The sequence below is a fragment of the Trichechus manatus genome, unplaced genomic scaffold, assembly GCF_000243295.1.
Source record: "Trichechus manatus latirostris isolate Lorelei unplaced genomic scaffold, TriManLat1.0 scaffold00037, whole genome shotgun sequence".
In the NCBI taxonomy this organism is placed as follows: Eukaryota; Metazoa; Chordata; class Mammalia; order Sirenia; family Trichechidae; genus Trichechus; species Trichechus manatus.
Genome location: NW_004443973.1, coordinates 19,106,490 through 19,132,460, shown reverse-complemented (window position 1 = coordinate 19,132,460; position 25,971 = coordinate 19,106,490). Strand labels below are relative to the sequence as shown.

General features: G+C 35.9%; 1 protein-coding gene across 10 annotated transcripts in view; it reads left to right on the top strand.

Annotated features, from left to right (window-relative positions):
* Positions 1-25,971, top strand: part of SCN2A (sodium voltage-gated channel alpha subunit 2) — a 164,208-nt gene that overhangs the window by 75,600 nt on the left and 62,637 nt on the right. For 5 of the 10 annotated variants that reach the window (XM_004375562.1, XM_004375563.1, XM_004375564.2 and 2 more), the window contains 8 exons: positions 399-671; positions 1,568-1,631; positions 3,199-3,340; positions 3,482-3,688; positions 5,055-5,342; positions 10,284-10,631; positions 15,597-15,729; positions 21,687-21,925. In XM_004375562.1, coding sequence (XP_004375619.1) covers positions 399-671; positions 1,568-1,631; positions 3,199-3,340; positions 3,482-3,688; positions 5,055-5,342; positions 10,284-10,631; positions 15,597-15,729; positions 21,687-21,925 — 1,694 coding nt within the window. Of the gene's footprint in view, positions 1-398; positions 672-1,567; positions 1,632-3,198; positions 3,341-3,481; positions 3,689-5,054; positions 5,343-10,283; positions 10,671-15,596; positions 15,730-21,686; positions 21,926-25,971 lie in introns of all 10 variants that reach the window. The other 5 variants (XM_023730608.1, XM_004375566.2, XM_023730607.1 and 2 more) reach the window with 4 other exon arrangements.

Sequence of the window (25,971 nt, the reverse complement as noted above, 5' to 3'; positions counted from 1 at the left end):
TTAAGATTTCTTAATGCTCTATTCATACATACTTTTCTAAAATCAATAAAGGGTTAAGGAGAAAGACATCTGCAAATAAAAGCAAAATATTTACACAGGGTTGATGTTTAAGCATGAATAACAAAATCATTTCTTTTGCTCTAAGGAGTGTTTGGAAATACACGTTTTTTTCATTTCCATTCACAGTTTTCTAATTAGCATACAAGTTCTGCTACTCATTCATTTTCACCAGCTAGCAGGCTTTTCATAAAACTGTTATTCAATCACAAACATTAAAACGAATATTGTTGGCATTCTGCATGATATCTTTATTTCCCAGGACAAGCTCATGATGTTTTTGTTGGTAAAGTAGCTATTGAATAGTATATTTAAATTGCTCCCTCTGGTTTTATCTGTAGGCTTGAAGACCATTGTGGGGGCCCTGATCCAGTCAGTGAAGAAGCTCTCAGATGTCATGATCCTGACTGTGTTCTGTCTGAGTGTGTTTGCGCTAATAGGACTACAGCTGTTCATGGGCAACCTGAGGAATAAATGTTTGCAATGGCCCCCAGATAATTCTACCTTTGAAATAAACATCACTTCCTTCTTTAATAGTTCATTGGATGTGAATGGTACCATTATCAATAGGACAGTGAGCATATTTAACTGGGATGAATATATTGAGGATAAAAGTAAGATATATTCTTTTGACCATCAAGTCCTTTAAATGTTGTTTAGTCCTTTAAGTATATATATATATAAACACAGTAGAAATTATCTCAGTTTTGATATGAACCAAATGACCTAGATAAACCAATTTAAAATAACACATGTAATCGAGAAATAACACATTACTCATTTTTCTTTATGTCAATGAACAAGATAAAAGATATATGTGTTTATGTGTGTATATTTGTATATTTTTGCATGTGAGTGTATAAATATGTATGTATGTATGTATTTTTCCTGAGACCACCTTTGCAACTTAGTAAAAGTATATATACAGTATACCCTGAAAATAGAAAGTAGATATAGTTATTCATTTGAAAAACAGTAATCAAACAAAAACCAAAACAAAACATTGATTTACAGCATCATAAGAAAAGAAGGAACAAACACCTAAGCCCGCTTCTCATGGGAAATTAAGTTTATATTGGCAAAAAATAGAAATAAATAAAAATGTCTGAACTTATTCTGAGCCTAGGTAAAGAATATTTGTAAAGTAGTATTTTATTTGCATGGAGGCAAAGCTTCCCTCTCTGTCACTTTTTGGGTCAAGGAATCAACGTTAAAATTGACAGTTCTTTCTTGAAGTATTACAAGCAATTTGAGTTTATATTTGCAATAAATGTTGATATCAGAAAGTTATAATAATTATTCTTCCTTAATTTTTTTCTTTTAAAAACAGACTTATTACAGATCTGATTATTCAAATGAAATATCTTTTAATCAATCTATATACGTATTTATTATTTTATCTATTTCATTATGAGTGAAATAAATTTGTAAGCTTTATTACCTGGATGCAATGGTTGATGTGTTTTGAGGGCTTTTTAATGGTTCTTTTTATCCCTTGCTCTTTAAATAGGTCATTTTTATTTTTTGGAAGGGCAAAACGATGCTCTGCTTTGTGGCAACAGCTCAGATGCAGGGTAAGTGATGCTTTCGCATTGAGTCTCAGTCCTCACTGCTCCATCGGCCTCAATAACATGCCACCTCCCACCTACCTGGCCCCCACTCGCTCCTCATTCAAAGACCTCCATAAATTCCACTTCGTGCTGAATCCCAGAATAGCTGGGATAAGTGTGGATACTCACCTCCTTCACACACTCATATGCAGCAATTATTTTCCCATACTAGGTCACATCTAATCTTCCAAATAAGTACAATAAAAAGAGAGAGAACTGCAGTACTATGCATAAGAAGCTTAAGTTAATAGAATTCATAAGCATGCACTCTTATAAGTGTGATGTTTTATATATGCTAATGTGGTCCCCATGGACTTAAAATGTAAGATCTCTGAGAATAATGGCAATATCTGAGGCATGGTCAGAGTTTGTCTACTGTATTTTAGCAAAGTGGTTAAGAGCATAGACTGGAGAATCTGACTGTGTGGGTTCAAACCCTACCTACACCGTAAGCGTCACCCCGTTTTGCCTCAGTCTCCCCATGCCATAAATGGGTGTAATAGTAGGGTTGCTGTGAAGATTAAGGAGATGTAATATATTAAGTGGGTTAATGTATACATAACTCTTAGAGCACTCAGTAAGGACTTTTAATTATGGTGATTGATATCATGTGAACCTTTATTACTGATGAGCAGGAACCTGGAAATAAAGCCTAGAAGAATTCAGAAGAATTGCTACCGTTCCTATTTGGCAAGATTTTAGAATTATAGACAGACGTCTAATGTTCTTTCTATGGAAGACAGTATTGTACACATTAGTAGTTAATACCTGTAACAAAATTCTCAATGGTAGCAGGCTTTGCATTTGGCTCCTATGATAAAGATAATGCTGCCTTTATTCCAGATTCCAGCAACATGCAAATCAGACTGATTTTATTTCCTCGTCTGTACTGTGCTCAGTGCTTTACATACAGTATCTCATTTGATGCTTGCATATTTGAGAGTCGTATTCTGTTATTAGCCTGTTCTTATATATGAGGTGCCCAAAGTTTAGCAAAGTTAGGAAACTTGCCCAAGATCATGAGGCCCAGAAGTGGGAGTCACAATATTAAGGGCAGGTCGTTTTGACCATCGAAGTGGTACTATCAAAGCCACATTATAAAGGATGATTCCCTTCTCTCAATGTGCCCACCAAACTCTCATTCCTTCTTCACCTCTCTGCCCTACCCCTACACTCACACACACTTCTGCATCTAGATATCTTCAGTGAAAATCAGTTTTTCCCTATAGACTTACTTATTTGTTCATGTTCACAAGCAACAAAAGATATTAATCATTATAGGATTGCTTTTATATACAAGCATGATAAGTATAATAACGACAAGTAATCAGAGAGGAATTCCAAAATTAAACTTAACATATGCTGTTGTATAAATCAGTCTAGGTAGTGCTGGGTTAAGTCCTGGGTAAGGTAAGAGAAATCTGCTTTCCTTGGTGGTATATAAAATAGCGATTGACATCTATAAAACAGGAAAGAGCAACAAGCAGACTTGTGGTTACTGAATGCCTCTCTTTCCTCTACCTAATTACAGCCAGTGTCCAGAAGGATACATCTGTGTGAAGGCTGGTAGAAACCCCAACTACGGCTACACAAGCTTTGACACCTTTAGTTGGGCCTTCTTGTCCTTATTTCGACTCATGACTCAAGACTTCTGGGAAAACCTTTATCAACTGGTGAGGACAGAGAAAATGATTTTTCTGAGAAGCATGAAATACTGAGATCAAAAAAACTGCTGTAAAATCTTCAAGTACAGTAGAGTGCAAGCTCGTAGCGTCCTATGTAAAATTTATGAAGTGTCTCTTCTGTTCTTTCAGACACTGCGTGCTGCTGGGAAAACATACATGATATTTTTTGTGCTGGTCATTTTCTTGGGCTCATTCTACTTAATAAATTTGATCCTGGCTGTGGTGGCCATGGCGTATGAGGAACAGAATCAGGCAACACTCGAAGAAGCTGAACAGAAAGAAGCTGAATTTCAGCAAATGCTCGAACAGTTAAAAAAGCAACAAGAAGAAGCTCAGGTATAGTCAGCAAAAATAGCACTTTTTTTGTTTTTGTTTATTTTGATTCTCAGGCCTAAATATTGAGGCCAATGGTGTTTAGTACACAAAATCGGCAGTAGTAGTTGACATTTGAAGCATGTCATATTGGTAAGTGCTAGGAGCCTGTCTGATTATTAGGAGATTATTGTTTTCTTTTGATGATTACTGTCAATATTAACGACCTCTAAACATGCAGAATTATAATTGCTTTATTCACTTTTTTTCCCCACCCTTCAAGGAAATTAGCTGTTAACATCATCACTTATTCAAGTTTACAGTGTAGTTTGATGTGCCCTCAATCAAAATATTTTTTAACTAAAAATTTAGTTATAGTTGCTGCTTCACTACAGTGTCACTATGGGTGGGAAAAGTCAGAAAACCAGAGTCAACCTGAGAAGATTATTTCATTAGAGTTTGAAAAGTCAAAGATCTATTCAGTATTTATTTTCCTCTAGTTGAAGAGTATATAACTGTAAGTTTGTCAGAATCCGTAAGGGGAACATTAGTGGGTAAACATTACAAAATAACTATATTCTCTGCCTCCCACCCTGTAAGTCCTTTAATTTGAACTTAATGAGGCTTCAACATAAAGCAAGAATTTCTCTAATTATATTTGCTCAATTTAGTGGCATTAACTAATCCAATTGCCTATTTTTGGCTTTTCCTGGATGTTGAGGTCAGTTGCCTTTTAACACTGAGCATCCTTAGATATGTAATAAAGGTCAGACAAGTAAAATCTACTTGGGTAGTAGTAACAACATTGAACATTATATTTTTTCTAAAACTGTACGGTAGTAAAGTTCATGCAGAGGTCAAAGATCTGGTATTCCCTAATATATGATTTATAGTATGTCTTTGTTGTTCTTTTCTTATTGAAACACTTAACTTAAATCAAATAAAAAAATGTATTTATTAAAATAAAATAATTGACTGAACTAAATGCAATAATTTAGCACTAAAATTCGCATTAAAATGTGTCTATGACAGGAAGTAAGTATCTCTCAGGTTTAAATAGGAAGCCTTTTATTCTTAACTTCTTCCAGTCTTAAGATACTGTTTAAATAATAGCAAACATTGTCATGATGTTTCAGTGTCATGGACATGTTATTAGAAATAATTAGAAAGCATAATGTAAGGCCAGAACTTGCAAGTGTCCATCAAACTCACAAGTATCATCTTCCACGTGTCTGTCGATTTTATTCTTTGATTGATCTAACTACCATCTACTGGTTTCCGAAATATAGAGTAGAATGAAGATTCATTTTTTCAAGATCATATTTGCAGTATTAAAGATCAGTTAAAGCAATAAGACGGATAAATTTAAAAATACTTTGTGCTATTCTAGGCAGCAGCGGCAGCAGCATCCGCTGAATCAAGAGACTTCAGTGGTGCTGGCGGGATAGGAGTTTTCTCAGAGAGTTCTTCAGTAGCATCAAAGTTGAGCTCCAAGAGTGAAAAAGAAATGAAAAACAGAAGGAAGAAGAAGAAACAGAAAGAACAGTCTGGAGAAGAAGAGAAGGAAGAGGGGTTCCGCAAATCTGAATCTGAAGACAGCATTAGAAGAAAAGGTTTCCGTTTTTCCTTAGAAGGAAGTAGACTGACATATGAAAAGAGGTTTTCTTCTCCACACCAGGTAAAAATATCAGATTACATTACATTTTCATAACAAATGATTTCTTTTTCCAAGTTTGTCAGAATTCCATAAGGATAAAGCTGCCTCCCCCCGGATGGCACAATGCTTTCAGAGTGGCAATGATCATCAAAATGTTTTGTTTATCACTTCAGAGAATTTGTGAGTTTGACAACTTTTTGGATCTTTAGAGCATACTGGGCTTGGAAGATTTTGGGTCTTGAGATTTTGTTATATGCTCAAGCATTGCAGGGCAGTTTTCCACATGAAAAAGTGTCAGCAGATGGTCTCCATCCATTCTTAGTTACTGTGCCTGGACTCAGTGAACTGTGGGTTTTCTGAGTGGCAGATTCCCAGAACTGGATCATGGACTCTTTCAGACCATCTGTGCAAGAGTTCCCATCCACTTACAAACTTCATATGAAGAGTGAATTCTTCATATCCTTGTTTCAAAGGAACTGAAGCAAAAATTTTCTACCCGATTCCTGGCTAGACATGCACTTAGGAAAATTTATGACAATAAATATACAGTAGTGTTTTATGCTTGATTATCTGTGTTTCATATTTAATGTAAAATAGTGAGGAAAATGTTTACCTGGTTCCTCTGGCTTATGTACCCACACAAGCTATTGAAACTTTAAAATTTAGGATCCTTAACTGTCTTTGAAATTACCAAGAGAATTACCAGCAAGATAATTCATCAGAAGACAATTTCACTGGCAGCGAGATCCTAATGTCCATGTCATAACAATTACAACAACAAAATTGATGGCAATGCTAATGGGTAACACTTATACAGTGCAGTGCTACTTGTAATATATATCAGTTCATTTAACCCCGTCACTATAGGGTCGCTATGAGCCAGAATCGACTCGATGGCAATGGGTTGTTTGTTTGTTTTTTTTTTTTTGGTTACAATCCTAGGTAAATACTATAATTATCATCTCCAATTTACAGATGTGAAGAGGAGGGAAGAGTTATATCCTTTGTTGAATGCCTATTTTATGCTTCGCCTTCTATTTATACCATATATTTAATGCCAGCAACAGCCTTGTGTATTGTTATTTTCACTATTATTTAAGCACAGTGAAGTTAAATAAATTGCCCAATATCTTGTAGTTAGTAAGGGCTGAGGTGATGTTCAAGTTTGGCCTCCAAAACCTCTGAATGTTCCATGTTGTCAGGCTGACAATAAAGAATATCTTTTAAAAATTAATGAGGAAATTTGCAATGGGTGTCATTTAAAAGATACACATATTTAGGATTATACTTGTTTTTAGTGCGTTTTATAGTATAGACTGTCCCACATATTCTTATGTTTTATAGGTCACCCTGATTCATTCCAAATCCAAATGGCATTATGAGATGGGATAAATTAAAAGATTAGTGAAGTTGAATTCAAATTTAAAATAGAATTTTTTTTTAACTAAATATCAACACTTATTCATCCTCATTCATTTGTTGTCACAACCATCATAATTCCATTAGTGGGAACATTAATCTTAATAAATATGAATCCTGTGGAAATCAAATTCCCTTTATATAGCGTTAGTAGTTTTGAAAAATGATGGAAAGAAGAAAGGAAGGAGGGAGGAAGGAAGGAAAGAAAGAAAGAAGGAAGAGTTGGTTGCCTGAAGTAAAATTGCCTAAATTTGAAACTGCATATCAACACATACTGCAGAGATTCTCTTCAATTTGCTTTAATTCATTACAAATAGAATAGAGCTAAATCCTGGGCAAAATAGTGAAGCTTCAAACGGTTAGACTCTGTCCTGTAAATTTTGCTCACAGATAACATTTTCTCAGTACTCTTTTCTTTATTCCTTTATTCTTTATTTCCTAGCAAGTCAGGCATTATAAGTGATCACTGACTTAAACAGTATGAAATGTCAGGTCCAAATTGATATTTTTTCTTAAGAGGTATCTGTATAAAAATAGAATTAAAGACTTCTTTTGTTTTTATTTTGTTTTAGCATATTAAAGAAATAGTCAAACAAGTAGGTAGAGGGAAGGAGAGAAGGGAGGCGAGGAGAGGAAGAGAAAGGGAGAGAGAATGAAAGAAGAAAAAACCAAAACCAAACTCGTCGCTGTTGAGTAGAATCACACTAACCCAACTTTGCAAGCCCTGGAAGTGAGGCTGATAATGTTGCATCAGGTATAGGTTCTCAATATGGGTACTGTGATGGAAGGTCAGTAGCTTCTGTCAGAGTTTTTGAGGATCCAAAACCCAAAAGCTTTAAGAATTACTGTTTTGTAGTGACATGATGGAAAGGAGAGTCAGCATTCCTACCTTCATATTGAAAAAGAATTAATGTAGGCTTTTACCGTAAGATTATTGTTGTCTCAGTAGAATAGGTGAATTATATAAAATAATTCTTAGACTCTAATTTGACTGGGTAGTGTGGAAGAAGGGAGAAAAGAAAGTCAAAAGTGTAATCTCCAATCAACTCTCAAGACATCTGGATATTTTATTTTGAAAACTTTATAAGATACATTGACTTTTTAAAGTGATTATTTCCCTCACTGTTTATTATAAACCAGGAGTTTTGCTTTTTAGAAATTCACTTGTTAAGGCAGATTTTTTTTTTACTCACCATCTCTATGCATAGCATTTAAGTTGATGATAACAGATGGGGTGCAATCTATTTTCATACAGTTGTCACATGTAAACTATGCTTGTGTGTGGCATAATTCACCTTCCAACCTTAAGAAATGTTGTATGCAGTTTTATAGCTTATTTCCTTCCAGTCTTTCCAGTAGCTATAATTGAATGGAATACTTGTAATTAAGATATAAGCTCTCTAACCAAGAATGATACATATAAATTATTTCTACTTTATTTCTTATTTCCAAGCATTTCTTCTTTCTTTCACTTTGAGCTAATGATCATCAGAAGGCCACAAATCCTGCAATTATCCTGTCCTCAGAGCTAATTCAAAGTCCCTTGTAAAAAGAGAGAAAGGAGACACGGAAGAAATTGAAGGTTTATAGTCTAAAAGAGGATTTTAAAAAGTAACCACTTATGTGGGAAATAATAAACAAAAAGATCTGATTTATGAATTTGATCATAGGATAAAAAACATGGGAATAGGAAAAGGAGAAATGACTTCCGCTGGGGGAGGGAGAAAGCTTCTTAGATGTAATACTCTATAAATAATGAATAGCATCACATAACATAAGACAGCATTTAACAGAAGAAGGTATATTACTGAGAAAAATAATTCCTTAGTTGAATAGAAAACTAAAGACATACTTATTGGTCAGGAAGTATAAAAATACATAGATATAAAAAAATTCATGATTTTAATTAGCTTTAAGTCCTTTGGAGAGAAAAACACCAAGTTAGTAATACTTAAATGATAGAACTAGCATTCTCTCTATTAAAAATGCTAGAAATATAATTCACATTGGCTTAAGCAAGAAAGAGAATTTATTAGATCATATAAATAATGTCTGTGAGTAGCATCAGGAGTGGCTGGATCAAGGGGCTCAAACGGTGTTATCATGACCAAGTCTTTCTCCATATTTCAGTCCAGGTTCCTCCCATACGATGGCAAGATAACTACTGCAGGTCAAAACTTATATCCAATATTTTCAGCAACCCCAACAGTTTTAAAAGAAAAGAGTGGTTCTCAGTGGGCCAAGTGGGGCCTTCTGCCCATCTCTAAGCTGTTCTCTGTGGTCAGAGGTATGGAATACACTGATTGGCTGGGCCTGAGTCATAGTTCCACTAATTAATTCAGGGATTAGTGTCAGTTCCTGCCAAATTACCTGGTATGGGAATCTAGGAGCATACCTCAAGGACAATCAGGTAGGAGATGAAGGAGAAATGGATATTGCACAAACAAAAACAAGAGGTGTTCACTATAGCAAGGTTATGAAAGTAGACTGGTAACATACAGGAAGTGATTCATTCTGCTCAATACTGCATGGTTAAGAAAAAAGGTAAATTGCATGATAACAGTGACAATTTAACCATCTAGAAAATTGTTTGATTGTGACCAGATTTATAGTAAAAACCAGATTTTTATAAATATGGTGCTCTTCAGATTTCCTGAGACAGACAGGAGAGTGAAAATCAGGGAATGAATGATACGGTACTTTCAGTTTGATTTGTTTAACTTATTCATGAAGACCATTATAAAATATGCACAGGGAAGGGGAAAGGCTGCTCTTTGTACTATAATTAAGCAAACCTAGTAGTGAGATTAATTTTATTTTTATTTGTGGTAAGATTTGCATTAGGGTATGGTCACTCCAGTTGCGGTGGAGTTGATTCTGACTTGTGGCAACCCCATGTTTGTCAGAGTAGAACTATGTTCCATAGGGTTTTCAATGGCTGATTTTTTTGGAAGTAGATCGCCAAGCCTTTCTTCCAAGGCACCTCTGGGTAAACTTGAACCTCCAGTCTTTGGGTTATCAGCCAAGCATGTTAATCATTTGCACCACCCAGGGATTCCATGTGGTCACTTAGTGAGCTCTTATTGGGTGTATTATTTGCTTCAAAGAATTTAAATGGAGCATTTAACAGAATTTAAATGTAGCTAAGTGTGTATTCAATTGCTTTTCATTGGATTGTTAGATGAGATGTGCTTCTATAAAAGTGTACCCCCAAATCTAATTCTGGATACCAGTAATAGGACAAAGCAATATCCAGGGTACCTCTAACCATCTTAAAGCATGTGTAAAGTAAAAGAAAATGAGAAAATAGAAGATGATAAATGAAGGAAGGGGAAAAAGGAAAAGCAAAACAAAAAAAAGTAAACCTAGTAGAGAGTGCCAGAATACTACAAGCAGTTACCACCTGTCCAGTGAATTACCCTTAGGGGGTACAACTATGAAACAATGAGTCAAATTTCGTTTTTTTCAGATGTCAGCTCTTAATTTTGTTCATCTGGGTTTTTTGTTTGTTCGTTTTGTTCTGTTTTTTCTTGTTGTTCATAGTCTTTATTGAGCATCCGTGGCTCCCTTTTCTCCCCAAGACGCAACAGTCGGGCAAGCCTTTTCAGCATCAGAGGTCGAGCAAAGGATATCGGCTCTGAGAATGACTTTGCAGATGATGAGCACAGCACCTTTGAAGACAATGACAGCCGAAGAGACTCTCTGTTTGTGCCACACAGACATGGAGAGCGGCGCCACAGCAATGTCAGCCAGGCCAGCCGCGCCTCCAGGGTGCTCCCCATTCTGCCCATGAACGGGAAGATGCACAGTGCTGTGGATTGCAATGGTGTGGTCTCTCTGGTAGGGGGCCCTTCTGCCCTGACATCTCCCGCTGGACAGCTCCTGCCAGAGGTGAGAACAGTTAAAACTGCTGCTGATGGGAAGAGAGCTGTGGCTGATGCAGGCAGGAGTGTTTTGTTTGCTGTTTGTTTTAAACTATATCTAAGAATCTTGCTGAGTGAATGTTCAAACACCAGGGGTTGGTTCAATCAGACTATGAACTTATTTTGCCAAATAGTTATATTTAGACTTATCTACAAATGAACTAAAAAACGTAGATTGGGCCTCATAGAATAGATTTATCCCTTCATTATTAATGGAACTTGCCAAAAAGCAAAGCAACAATTTGTCAATTATAATGTTTAATTAATATAACTGAATTAAATAAAGAAAGTTAATGTTCATAAATGACATTAAAATTCATCTTAAGCATATTGTTATCTCTGTTTAAAATTAGAGTTTGATATTTCCACTTGAAGTACATATTATTACTATCTAAACCATGTAGTCCAGCATTCTCTCTCTTTGCAGGTCAGAGTGTTGTAACGTTTTTAGCATCCATTCAAATGGCTCAAGCTGTTGTACATTTATTTGAGTGGTAAAGAAGCCACTCTAAGTATCTGCTACAGAGTCACGTATTGTCATTATTTTTGGCAGATTTCAATTTTTATATTACTGTCATGAATTCTCTTTGTAAACAAAGTGGCCCAAAATCAAGCATATGGAAAAGATTTCTACTAAACCCTTATAAGGATAGATTATTGATGTTTCCTTTATAAAAGCTAAAACGCTTTTAACGTTTGATCTTAAATAAAACTTCATTTTGCTGGAATAAAGATATTCCAGAAATGCCACTTGGTTTTATTTTGTAGCTTTATGAATCATATAAAAATCCTCTTTGTATAATTTTCTTTACATAATTCCATTTATCATTGTTGGAAAAGCTCTTTAGCCACATTAAAATAGCTTTTAGTCACCTAACAGAAGAGCTTCTTACCTTGGATTATAGAAATAGGCATTGAGTTTCTTCCCTTTTTTCACAGAGCCTTTCTCCTATCCCTTGCTCCCAGAGAAGTGTCCAGGTATCCTGGAGTCATATTAAATCATGAGAAAAATAGAACTTTGTAGCGAAGCAACCAGGAAGACTACAAAGGGATAGTCAACTTCTCTTAAAAAAGAATTATTATAACTACCTATATGATGAATGTTATCCAGACATTTTTCATGTATTAATTCATTTAATCCTCACAGAATCCCTTTAAGATAGTTACTAATATCACCCCCATTTTACAGAGGAGGAAACTGAGTCCCATGCATGGTGGAGTTAGGATTTGACTACAGGCATACTGGCTACTGAAACCACATTTTATCTATTTTACAATCTTGTCTCCCATTGAAATGTGTAACTTGCTCAAACGAAAAAGAAGAGATGTATAAGGTAATAAACACTTTCATTTTGACCAGGTTTATCAAAATGTGCTTCTCCCTCAGACTGCTTACATTGGACTCACCTGGGATGCTTCTGAAAAATGGAGATTCCCAGGGTCAACGTAGACCTGTTGTTGTTAGGTGCCATTGAGTAAGCACAAGTCTAGGAATCTCTTTCCGTAACAAGTGTCCTACATGATTCTTATACAAAGTAAAGTTTGACCATCACTGATATTGATAAATTTTAACTGAGCAAACATAAGCAAATCCACAACTTCTTTGCATAAATACAAAGAGGATGTCAGTCTGTCAGATCTAGAAGCGATCTGGCATTTATCAGTAATTACCATGAATCTCATGTCCTATCAGAAAGGAGGAGATGAACTTCAGAAGGCAAAATTGGGGCCAGTTTGAAGTGAACACCAGAGTGATCTCATTATTTCCCATTTCCTCTTCTTCATTCTTCAATCTTGAATCAGGTGCTTTGAGGCAGGGCACTGCACTGTGATGCAGAATGAACTGAAAGTGCAGACAAACGAGGTAGGCTTTGAGAGACTGCAAAGGGGAAATGAGAATAGACAATAAACAGATGTGGACAAATGTACTTTTTCCTGTACTTTACACATAAATGCAACTAATTTAACGTAAGAAAGAATTTCCTCAGAGTAAGATTTATCACTAAAAAAATGTAATGTCTTAGAGGTTTTAGAATTTATCACTAAAATAGATAGATCTAGGATTATACATATAATTCTGTAGGAGGGACTAAATGACCTTTAAGCAACCCTATTCTTTTTTAACTTTTTTCTTTCTCTAACCAAGAAAAATATTTTAAATTCTGAGGGGCACCATTTTAGTTTAAAGAGTATTAGAACAGAATTGCAAATTCCCAGTGGGATCCAGACTTTCTGGAGCCATTGAGGCTGGATGAACCCCTGAAACTGTTGCCCTGAGATAATCTTACACTTTAAACCTTAAACCAAAACTCTCCCCTGAAGTCTTCTTTGAGCCAAAAAATAGCTTATCTTAATTACTAAAGTATGTCTGCTCTGAGCATTGTGCTCTTTTAAAGAATTATCTATGTAAGATCAAATTGACAACAGCAACATGAAGGGTTGGATGGGGGCACTGAGTTTAAGATAATGGTAGTGGTATAATTTGGTAAAGGATAGCAAGAATAGTAGCACAATTTGAAGAATATATTCAATGTAGCTGAATTGTACATGGAGAAATTGTTTGAAATGGTGTATCTTTGAATGTGTATATTTTCACCAAAATGAAAAAAAGATTTGTTTCAGAGAGGAACTATTTCTCTGCTCATGTGGAACCTGTAGATAGACCAAGAGGCAGTCATTCAAACAGAATAAGGGACTACTGCATGGTTTAAAATCAGGAAATGTGTGTGTGAGGGTTGTATATTTTCACCATATTTATTTAATCTGTATGCTGAGCAAATAATCCAAGATGCTGGACTATATGAAGAACACAGCATCGGAATTGGTGGAAGACTCATTAACAACCTGCAGATGACCACAACCTTGCTTGCTGAAAGTGAAGCTGACTTGAAGCACTTACTGATGAAGATCAAAGACCACAGCCTTCAGTATGGATTACACTTCAACATAACGAAAACAAAAATCCTCACAACTGCACCAATGAGCAACATCATGATAAATGGAGAAAAAAAATGAAATTGTCAAGGACTTCATTTTACTTGGATCCACAGTCAACACCCATGGAAGCAGCAGCCAAGAAATCAAACGACACATTGCATTGGGCAAATCTGCTGCAACCCTTTAAAGTATTAAAAAGCAAAGATGTCACTTTGAGGACTAAGATGCTGTCTTAGTCATCTAGTGCTGCTATAAAAGAAATACTGCAAGTAAATGGCTTTAACAAAGAGGAGTTTATTTCCTCACAGTAACCTTTACCCGTTGCCGTCGAGTCGATTTCGACTCACAGCGACTCTATAGGACAGAGTAGAACTGCCCCATAGAGTTTCCAAGGAGCGCCTGGTGGATTCGGACTGCCAGCCTTTTGGTTAGCAGCCGTAGCACTTAACCACTACGCCACCAGGGAAACCCAACTCAACAGCAGTGGGTGCTCACAGTAAAGTAGGCTGAAAGTCCAAATTCAGGGCGTCAGCTCCAGGGAAAGGCTTTCTGTCAGTGTCAGCCTTCTCATCAGTGTTCCCCCAGACTAGGAGCTTCTCCGCACAGGGACCCCAGGTCCAGAGGATGCGCTCTGCTCCTGGTGCTGCTTTCTTGGTGGTATGAGGTCCCCCTGTCTCTCTGCTCACTTTTCTCTTTCGTATCTCAAGAGATTGCCTCAGGGCACAATCTGATCTTGTAGAGTGAGTCCTGCCTCACTAACACAACTGCAGCCCATCCTCCCTCATTCACATCATAGAGGCAGGATTTACAACATATAGGAAAATCACACAATACTGAGAATCATGGCCCAGCCAAATTGATACACACATTTTTGGGGGGACATAATTCAATCCATGACAGATGCCCCTGACCCAAGCCATGGTATTTTCAGTTACCTCATATGCATGCAAAAGCTGGACAATGAATAAGGAAGAGTGAAGAAGAATTGATGCCTTTGACTTATGATGTTGGAGAAGAATATTGAATATACCCTGGACTGCCAGAAGAATAAACGAGTCTGTGTTGGAAGAAGTACAGCCAGAATGCTCCTTAGAAGTAAGGATGGTGAGACATCATCTCATGTACTTTGGACATATTATCAATAGGGACCAGTCCCTAGAGAAGTTCATCATGCTTGGTAAAGTAGAGAAGGTCAACGAAAAAGAGCAAGACCTTCAATGAGATGGACTGACACAGTGGCTGCAACAATGGGCTCAAACATAGCAACGATTGTGAGGATGGTGCTAGACCAGGCAGTGTTTCATTCTGTACATAGGGTCGCCGTGAGTTAGAATTGACTCAACAGCACCTAACAACAACAACAATTGGTACTATCTCCTTAAATTAGGGTTTCATTGACAATGATAGGTCATTTTGTGGATGGAGTGTTTTGTAGATGTAGGATAAAGCTGTAGATCAGTTTTAAAATTTAGTTTAATTATGTGGGATGTTTGGAAATGTTATCTTCTCTAATGTATAAATGCATTTTAGAAGAGGAATTCACATTTTAGGGGGAGTATTGCTCATACATATTAGGGAAACTTTTAAAATTCTTTTCATATATTAAACTACATGAACATATTTCTATCGAGATCTAATAACTCAACATGAGAGCAAATCATACAGCAATATGTGCCAGTGAAGCCCTAGGTAGTATTGGCTGAAATGCTAAATGGTTATCTGTCAATAGTAGGCATGGACTCTCCAGCCCAAAGCTCCAGCGTGGAGGAATAGAAAGAGTCCATCCTGATAGCTATCCCAAGCAACCATGAATGCTGAGAATCTGATGGACTTTTTAAACACTTCCCAAGAATGATAATTCCAGCAATGTCTTAATGAGCTGTTTAGATATGAGAAAGAATGGTGAACATTTAGTAAGTAACACCATTTACAAGAATGCTTTGGATTTTGCTACCTTAATGAATAATGGTCGTTTCATCTGAAATTTTATATTCAGGGCACTACTACTGAAACAGAAATAAGAAAGAGGCGATCCAGTTCTTACCATGTTTCCATGGATTTGTTAGAAGACCCCATAGCAAGGCAAAGAGCAATGAGTCTGGCCAGTATTTTGACCAACACCATGGAAGGTATGTCAAAAGTCTTACACCATAACTGGTACTGCTTTGGTATGATGCAAAAAATACTTCTATAAACTCCAAGAGAATACTTCACTACTTGCTACCCTGTCGTCATTTATGTCTTTTACTAAGTAGAAGTAAAATCTATGTACAATCCATGGATTCTACCGTCTTGTATAGATTTTTACGTTTAGCCTCCAGGAAGCTGCTACAAATCCAAGGTAAATTTGAAATACTACTTTCATAGGTAAAATTCTAAACTGGTGAAGTTTGCTGCATGACATTGAAAGGAGTGTAATGATAAAAGTTTATTATTATTATGCTAACCCATTTGAATTGTATTAATTACTTGACACGTAAGTTATGGAATCCTTTGATTTAACCAGAAATATAAATAACAAATGTGAATTAGGATTTGATATTAACCTCACTGAAGCAAAGTTTTCAAAAATTTTAGTTTTACTTTTGCCTTTCTGTGACCAGAGTATTAGAATATATCGGCTTCCTCTGTAGTTGCAGATTATATCTGAGTAATTAACATATTGTTTAGAATTTTGGATCACATAATGCCAAAATAAAGACTTGGGGACAACTTCACCTATGATCAATTCCTGGCTCTGCCATGTGTTAAATATGTTCATTTATGACTCTGAACTTCAGATCCCTCATCAGAAAAGTGTAAATAATGATGTTTAGGCTTAAGGTTGTTGTAAGGATTTAATGAGGCATTATATATAAAGCACCTATGTACCTGGCATGTAGAAGACACTCAATAAATATCATTATTAGTTGTGTTATTGTTGTTATTTTTGTTGTTATTAATTAAGATGTTTGTGCCTAAGTGAATTCAAACATCAGCTTCAACTACTTGGAAAATACTTTCATGCAAAATGTATTGTATCCTCTCCTCTTGCCCCCCTCTTCCCTTTTCTCCATTCTCTTTTATCTCCTGCCTTCCGAGCCCCTCCAGTACGTGTGTGTGTGTGTGTGTGTGTGCGCACTGATGTGTCAAAGGAGAAAGAAGTAAAGAGAGAAGGAAGAAGAAGAGAGAAAGAGCACGCATGACTTCATTGCTGTTAATTACACTTTCTCTTGAGATTGGGTAGATTTTTAAATAATTCTTTTCCAGTCTGAATGCAAAGATCCCATGAGATTAAAAGTACCAGAAGCCTAAAAGTCACAACCAGAAAAAAAAAAAAAACTTGCAGTGTAGATAACCGTATATAGCACAGCCATATCAGGATTACAAGACCCAATTTTCATAACGTCCTAATGCAGTATCAGAAATCTTTTCACTGATTTCTACGGAATATTAAACTCTAGTGCGTTCTTCCCCAACCTCGCCTGCGTTAGCTTCCACTCCCTCTTCCCCCCCAGCTGCCAGTAGCTTGCTCCTCCCTGTCCCTCCAGGTAAATCTTTTGAAGATTCTCTGGTCTTCTGCTCCTTGCCATAGCAAAACCACTGAGAGGAAGCTGCCAGTGGTTCTGCTACCGATGTCAGCAGCATGTCTGCTCCCTAAAGCAGCAAGTAGAGAAGGAGACAGGGTAAGTCTAAACAGTCATACTTTGCACTTCTGATAGTCTTAAATTTGAGCTAACATAAGACATTACTTAAAAAAAAACACCACAAAATTGGACTAGTCCAGTGATTAAGCTACAGTGTTCAAAATGAATGCACCCACATCTCCCTCAATGCCTCATGGAGTTGCCTACAATGAAAAGATGACCCAGAAATAAGTATAACTTAGGAAGCAGGAGACTGATAGTGTTTTGGTTTTAATACCTGCAGAGTTCTTGACTTTGTGTTTCTGTGAGGGGCAATGGCTAAGGTTTCATTCTGTGTTCCGTTAGTTATATGGAATCAAAAAATGACTTTATTTAATTATATCTAAACATTTTAAATGTGGCATTGATTAAGGTTGGTTGTTAGCAATTCTTAGCACACACAAACTGATTTTAATATAGTTCTCCCCTCCTTTATTTTTTGGCTCCTGATAGTGGTGGAAATTTTCTTAGGTTAACATAATCTGATTTTTTGGGAATCCTTTCTTCTAAGCCTAATGATGATTTTATTCACCTTTCCTTTTTATGAATCAGGCGTGTTGCTCCAGCGGGCAACTTTTGTTTTCCTACTTTTTAACTACAGTCAAGTCTCCATTGTCCAGAGTAATGAATAGCCTCATACTTAATGAAGCAGTAGTGGGTAAACAAAAATAGTTTGATTTTCAAGTGTATTTTATGCAAAATACATAGAAATATTTCCTGGTCACATACTCAGGAAAGATGGTGGGAGGGTGAGCTAGAAGCTCCTGAGGAATCATGGTGAGTCAGCAAAAGACATAAATTTTGCTGTAACTGGTTCTAGGTGTGGGTAACCCACACAGGAATAATGGCGACGTGGCTATTGTTCTTTCCTGAGCGCGCGGCTTTGTTTCAAACTGCAATAGTCTTTTTTTGGCATGAATGATTGAACAATTTTATTTTAGAATTTAAACAGCTTTGCTCTGTCTTTTCTGGTGTCAAGATGAGCAACACCTGCTGAGTTTTCCCTTTTGGAATTTTCTGATTTACTTTCTCTACATACTTTCTGTTTGCTTCTCTTTATCTACTAAATGACAAGTAGCATTTTTAAAAAATACGTATTCTGAGAGTACACAGGCAAAGAGAGATTTTGTAATTTATCTTTTGTTATTGAATGTAATTGATAATATCTTCTTTTTATCTTCATTATAAACATGAGGTTATTTTGGGGGTCTTAAAAGCATCTACAATATGACTAACAAAAACCAAACCCGTTGCCACTGAGTCGATTCCGTCTCATAGCGACTCTATAGGACAGAGTAGAACTGCCCCACAGAGTTCCCATCTGTTATCTTTACGGAAGCAGACTGCCACATCTTTCTCTCATGGAGCAGTTAGTGGGTTCAAACCTCAGACCTTTTGGTTAGCAGCCAAGCACTGAACCACTGCACCACTAGGGGTCCTTCCGAAAATGACTAGTATATAATAATTCTATTTATATTTTTCTCTGATTTATAACTCAAGTATTCTTTATTGTTTACAAAATTATATATTAGTGGAAATGGAAATAAAAGGAGTACTTTTAAGAATTTCCATATCTAAAGATACAATTAAAGAATTTGTCTCTAAAGGAATACTACTAAAAATAAGCAGGATGTTGATTTATTTTAAGGAAATGGAAAACTGTGCGGTATTCATTAGTGCACAATGTTTATCAACATAACAGAAGTCATTATCTATGGTATTTGTCCATTTCATATGCTGGTTGCTCCCTTAAAAATTTAGTTATACTAAACTGTGCCAGATTTAGGGGAATATTCCAGTTGGCACAATAGTAATACTAAAATGACTGATCAGAGTCAATTATGCCTTGAATGGAAAAAAGAATCCTTTCCTCTAATTGAGTGCTAAGAAGTGATCATTCTGTGTTTGGCAGGGCATGTAATAAGGTGTGCAGCAATAATACTGGCAAAAATGTACAAATTCTGTATTCTTTTCCCACAGAGTTGATTAAGAAATCATCTTGCTAAAGGAAAGTGGTAGATAATATTTCCCTTACTAATCCAAAAAAATTCTTCCCCAGTAACCAAACCCAACCCATTGCCACTGAGTTGATTCTGACTCATAGCGACCCTATAGAACAGAGTAGAACTGCCCTATAGCATTTCCAAGGTTGTAAATCTTTACGGAAGCAGACTGCCACATCTTTCTCTCGTGGAGTGGCTGGTGGGTTCAAACCACCAACCTTTTGGTTAGCAACTGAGTGCTTTAACCACTGCACCACCAGGGCTCCTTTCTTTGCCAGTATTTACCAAATATCACCACTTTGGGTATCACCATAAATATCTGCATTTCTGTATTCTCATTCCTATTTTTAGTTGAAATTCTTCAAATCATTGTACTTTTTTGTAAATAAATGTATCTTAAAAGAATATTTATATCATTATTTTGATGAGATAGTTATATATTTTAATGCATTAAAGTAAATGCAACATAGGGGCACAGTTATGGAGGCTTCCTAGACATAGCCAAACAATTCATGGGATTGGTTTACTGCCTCACAAGGCTTGGGACCATAGTCTTGAGGGACAGCTTAGTCAATTGACATAGCATAGTTCACAAAGATTATGTTCTGCATAATCTGGTGAGTATTGTCTTGGCTTTTAAAAGCTTGCGAGCAGCCATCTAAGGTACAACTATTGGTCTCTACTCATATGGAGCTACAGAGAATGAAGGAAGTCAAAAGCTTAAAGAAGAAACTAGTCCACGGGACTAATAGCCCACATGAACAACAGCCTCTTCTAACCTGAGACTAGAAGAACTAGATGGTGCCCACCTACCACTACCAACCCTTCTGACCAGGGACACAATAGAAGTTCACAGATATAATGGGAGAAAAATGTAGAACAAAACTGGAATTTCTAAAAAAAAGGCCTGACCTACTGAACCGATAGAGACTGGAGGAACCCCTGAGACTATCGCCCTAAGATACCCTTTGGACTTGGAACTGAAGCTATTTCAGCCAAATAATAGATTGGCTTATAAAACAAATGTGCTCCCTTAAACAATCAACTGTATGAGAACAAATGGTCAACATTTACCCAAAAGCAAAGATGAGAAGGTAAGGAGGGGAAGGGAAACTAGATAAATGAAAACAGAACAAACAAAATGGAAATAATGAGAATGTTGACATATTGTAAAAACTGTACCCAATGGCAGGGGACAATATGTATAAAAATGGTTAAAGGGGAACTTAATTTGCTGTGTAAACTTTCACCTAAAGCATGATAAAATATTATTTAAAAAAAAATGCCTATCATGAAAATATAGAAATTCCGCATGTACTTCACCTCAAGTCCTCTTATATTTTACCAGCAGTACAAATCCTAATTTGTACTGCAAAATTTTTTCACATTTTTTTTATTGTGCTTTAAGTGAAAGTTTGCAGTGCAAATTAGTTTTTCATTCAAAATTTTATACACAAATTGTTTTGTGGCATTAGTTTCAATCCCCGCATTGCGTTAGCACTCTCCTCCTTTCCCTTTCTACCCTACGTTCTCTGTGTCCATTTGTCCAGTTTTCCTGTCCCTTCCTGCCATCTTGTCTTTGCTTGTGGGCAGGTGTTGCCCATTTTGTCTCATATACTTGATTAAACTAAGAAGAACATTTCTCACGCATGTAATTGTTTGTTTTATAGGCTTATCTAATCTTTGGGCCTATCTAATCTAAAGGTGGACTTTGGGAGTGGCTTCAGTTCTGAGTTAGCAGTGTGTCTGGGGGCCATAGTTTGGGGGGCCACTTTATGAAACTTTGATCTATACTAACGGTGAGAATTACATTTCTTTAGAGTAGATATTTCTTCTCTTGTGACCTGTAGTTAATTGAGAAATGTAGAGTGAAGGAATCTTGTTGAGTTTAATATGCAAACTTGGATCTCGAGGGCCTTAATTTGAGTCTTTCTTACTCAGTGCTGACACGGACAAAACCCCCTCAATTAAAAGACCCAAAGTATTTATCTCATCCAAGAAGCTGACAGTCAGTGTGACTGATGAAGATGTTTAGGACATCTTCTGAGAAAAGAGGCCTTTGATAATATATATGCCCCTTGCTCTATCTGGAACTTGGACGAGCTCAGAGTGTACTTAATGCAAGTCTTACTCATTAGTTTCTGACAGTCTTGAATATCAGATAGTTTAATATTGGAGATCAAATCTTGGAAACTACATTTAGCCTGGTTAAATTTGGAAATTTTAATAGCGTTTCTGTCCCCACCCTTTGTATAACAGCAAACCCATTATAAACTTTAACCTGCTCCACCATCAAATTACCCATAATGTCTCTTAATAACTTTTGATTTTTAAGAGTTTTTCTTTTAATTTAAACTGAAGCCTGCTTAATAAAAACTAACAGTTTTCATCAGTATTTCAACCTTTTTTTTCTTTCAGAACTTGAAGAATCCAGACAGAAATGCCCACCTTGCTGGTATAAATTTGCTAACATGTGTTTGATCTGGGACTGCTGTAAACCATGGTTAAAGGTGAAACACATTGTCAACCTGGTTGTGATGGACCCATTTGTTGACCTAGCCATCACCATCTGCATTGTCTTAAATACGCTCTTCATGGCCATGGAACACTATCCCATGACGGAGCAGTTCAGCAGTGTATTGTCTGTCGGGAACCTGGTAAGGCTTACTGAGGGCTCCTCTTCCCATTAAAAGACTTCATGATTGCCTGAATGAATTTCATATATCACTCTCAGATTAAATATGAACTAATTGGCCATGTATTCCTGGAGAGTAAAGGTTTAGTATTATTTTTTTAATAACAAAAATATATTCCTAGAGTTAAATATAGTGCAGAAGAATTCGATGATTTCATGCATAATTTGATTTAGAATTAAAATTAAATTACTCATTAGTTAGGATGATTATGAATTATAGAGGGAACTGGTGTATGATAACAAAACCAGGACGTATTTCTCAGGTATTTAGAATAGGTTCATTAGAAAATGTCTACATCTGCAAAATTGTAAAATATGCCAAGTGAGATCATCTTGAAATGTTTTTAAGTAACCTGAAGATGGATTCTTTGGGGAGGAACTATCATAAGAGGATTTTTATTTCTGTTTGAATTTCTCCTGTTATTTTATTAGTTTATAAATGATGAGTTTTTGTATACATTTTCATTAAAAATTTGTATTAACATTCACTGGATGCATAGTAGAGTGATAAAAGAGAAAAGTAAAATGGTCTTATACAGAGAGACAAGATGAATAAAATCACACAACAAAAATATGTTGATACTGATGTAAAATGATTATAAACTTCTTATGTACCTTCCAACTTGATAAATGAGTATATAACCAGGTTGTATATAAACTGTGAGTAAATTATTCTAAAATATAATACACAATATTTTTAGGCTCTATATCCACAATATTATTTTATTATATCTCAGCTATATCTTAACTGAATCCATTGATAATTGTCAACATATATTGACCACTTATTTTGTTAACATGCACTGGATTACATGATTTACATGAAATCTCTCTCTCCAGATTCCCACAAAATCAATCCCACACTAGACATTATGATTATCCCTATTTTACAACTGGGGAAAATGTACAATGAGAATTTGATAGAGCAATGGAGAGTCTGAAAGCCTTGAGACTGCTGTAAATTGTGCTTGAAAAATCGCAGAAGCTTAGAGTGGGAAAGGACATTTTACATCCCCATCAGCAATGTATAAGGTTTACAATTTCTCTGCATCCTTGCCAACACTCGTTATTGTCTTTCTTTTTAACTCTTGCCATCCTAGTGGGTGTGAAGTGGTATCTCATTGTGCTGTTGATTTGCATTTCCCTAATGACTAATAAAAGGAGCCCTGATGTTGCAGTGGTTAAGCACTTGGCTGCGAACCAAAAGGTAGACAGTTCAAATCCACCAGCGGCGCCAAGGGAACAGATAAATACAATGTGGTATAGTCATAGAAAGAAATATTTTTCAACAATAAAAAGGAATGAAATACTGATGCATGCTACAAGATAGATGAACCTTGAAATCATAAGTAAAAGAAGCCAGACATAAAAGGCCACATATTGTATGATTTTATTTGTATGCAATGTCCAGAATAGGCAAATCCTTAGAGACAGAAAGTAGATTAGTGATTGTCAGGGGCTGGGAAAAGGAAGTAATGAAGAATGAATGTTAATGGGTAGGCTGTTTCTTCCTAGAGTGATGAAATGTTCTGTAATTAGACAGTGGTAGTAGTTGCACAACTCTGAGAATATACTAAAAACCACTATATTGTATGCGCTGCTTACTATTCTATATTACAAATGTGTCACAATTCATTCATCCAGTTGCCTATTGATCGACATAAAAGTTGGTGCCAAAGTTTTTGCTACCATAATAATGCTGTATTAAAACATGTTTGTATATATTATCTTTTATAATGCTACTTTAATTTCTGTAGGATAGATTCCCAATACTAAGATTTCTAAGTCAATAATATGTTCATCTTTAATTTTAATGAATACTGTCAGATTACTTTCCAAAATGGTTGAAGTAAATCACATTACAACCAACAATATATGAGGGTGTACATTTCTCTGTGCTTGCACTGGACACCATTGCTCATTTTACATTTTGCCAGTTTGATTAGGGGAAGAGGATTAACATTTTCTTTTTTGCTTTAAATTGCATTTTTCTCACTACTAAAGAGGATAAACACCGTCTCATATGTTTAGGCAACTTGAATTTTTTCTTCTATGTATCTTTTGCACATTTTTTTCCTGTAGAGTTTTTTGTCCTTTTCTTATCATTGCAGAAGTACTTTGACTATTAGGAATATTAACAAATTGCCCGTCATATTTGCTGTAAGTAAGATTCGCAGTCTACCATTTGTATTTTGTCTTTAGTAATGGATTGTTTGTTTTTCATATAACTTTTTAATTTACCAAACATACCTCCTTATTTGTGGCTATGGGTATTTTGTGCTCATAGGAAATTCTCCTCCACTCTTTTACAGATTTTACAAATTTTATAAATTAAAATTTTTTTCCTCATATTTCTTAACATTTAAATATTCAATCCTTCTGGAATCTATTTTTTGTGAATTATCTAATCTAATCAGTTGGATCAGATCTGGTGAGCCTTGCCAAAATAGATGCATGCCCTCTCTCAAAAACAGACCAAAGGATTTATCCAGGCTGCACAGCTTTCCCATACATAAAAATCTAACCAGTCCTGAGCTCACTGTCCAAAACTACAGCACAGTTCTCCATGAGAGTCACCAAAAACAACAACAGTAAAATTAGATCTCCCAAGAACTTTATAAAATGAATGATTAGATACAGATTATAAAATAAGAATCATAAAATTATTAAGGCCATAATAATTAATGTATTTTAAAACATACTGTGAAAAAGACCACTCCAATTTTTAAAAATAACCAAGTAGTACTTTGAGAGATGAAAAATGTTATAATCATTAGTTTAACAGTAAATCAACAGATTAGATACTGCTGAAGGGAGGATTAGAGATAGATTTGAAGAAAACTCAGAATGCATCATAAAGCAGTAAAGAAATGGAAAATATGAGAGAGGTCAAAGTTGTGAAGGAAAAAATAGGAGGTCCCAACATAAAACTAATGGAACACAGCAGTAGCAATAGCAGAATAACTAAACTGATTTAAATTGTTTAGATACAAGTAGAACACTTGATTACTTGATTAACACAGAACTAATTAGTCCAGTGCTTAGACATGTGTAGCAGAGCTGAAATATGTGAAATCAAGTGCTGGGGACCAAATGAAAGAATGACTAGGCATAAAAGCTGTGGAGGCTGAGGTATATAACAAGGATCTAGTCTCTGAAGAACAAAACAAAAAACAGAATTCCAGTTCTAGAAACCAGAGTCACAAGATAGTGATTCTTTAAAAGTGATTGAAAGGAGTGAAAAAATGTTGGCTTAATGCTAAACCAATGATTTATGAATCTGGATCTACTTATATTGTACAACCTTGGAAATTTGGAAAGGAGCTCCATCTATAGATGGAGATTATTTTGGACAGTGGTATAGTTACTGTATACTTTTTAGTTAGACAGTCTAGTTTCATACTCATCCATATCCCTTACTGAATCTGTATCTTAAGAAAATTACTTAGCCATCTACACCTGCATTGCTTGAATATAATACAATATGACTCACAAGACTGTGGGTTAAATGAGATAAAGCATGTAAAACACAATACAAGATACATTGCAAGCAATCAATAAATGGTAGCTATTATTATTATTATTACCAATCTGAGAGATGATACTTGCATGCAAAAATCAAGAAATTCATCTTCCTATGGCATGGCTTTGGATCCATTCTAGATCCAGTTGCAAGCAACTTTTACACAGTCAGTTAAGGATTTGGACTTATCCTTAGCAGAAGACCACTGAAGAGTTTTCAGAAGGGAGTGACAAAATCAGGTATTTGATTTTAAAAGATTACTTTCTGCAGGATTCATGTTCCAACTATGGCATCTCCCAGAAATAACATATATATATACCAAAAAAACTAAACCCATTGCCGTTGAGTCAGTTCCAACTCGTAGTGACCCTATAGGACAGAGTAGAACTGCCCCACAGGGTTTCCAAGGAGTGGCTGGTGATTTGAACTGCTGACCTTTTGGTTAGCAGCCAAGCTCTTAACCACTGTGCCACCAGGGCTCCATA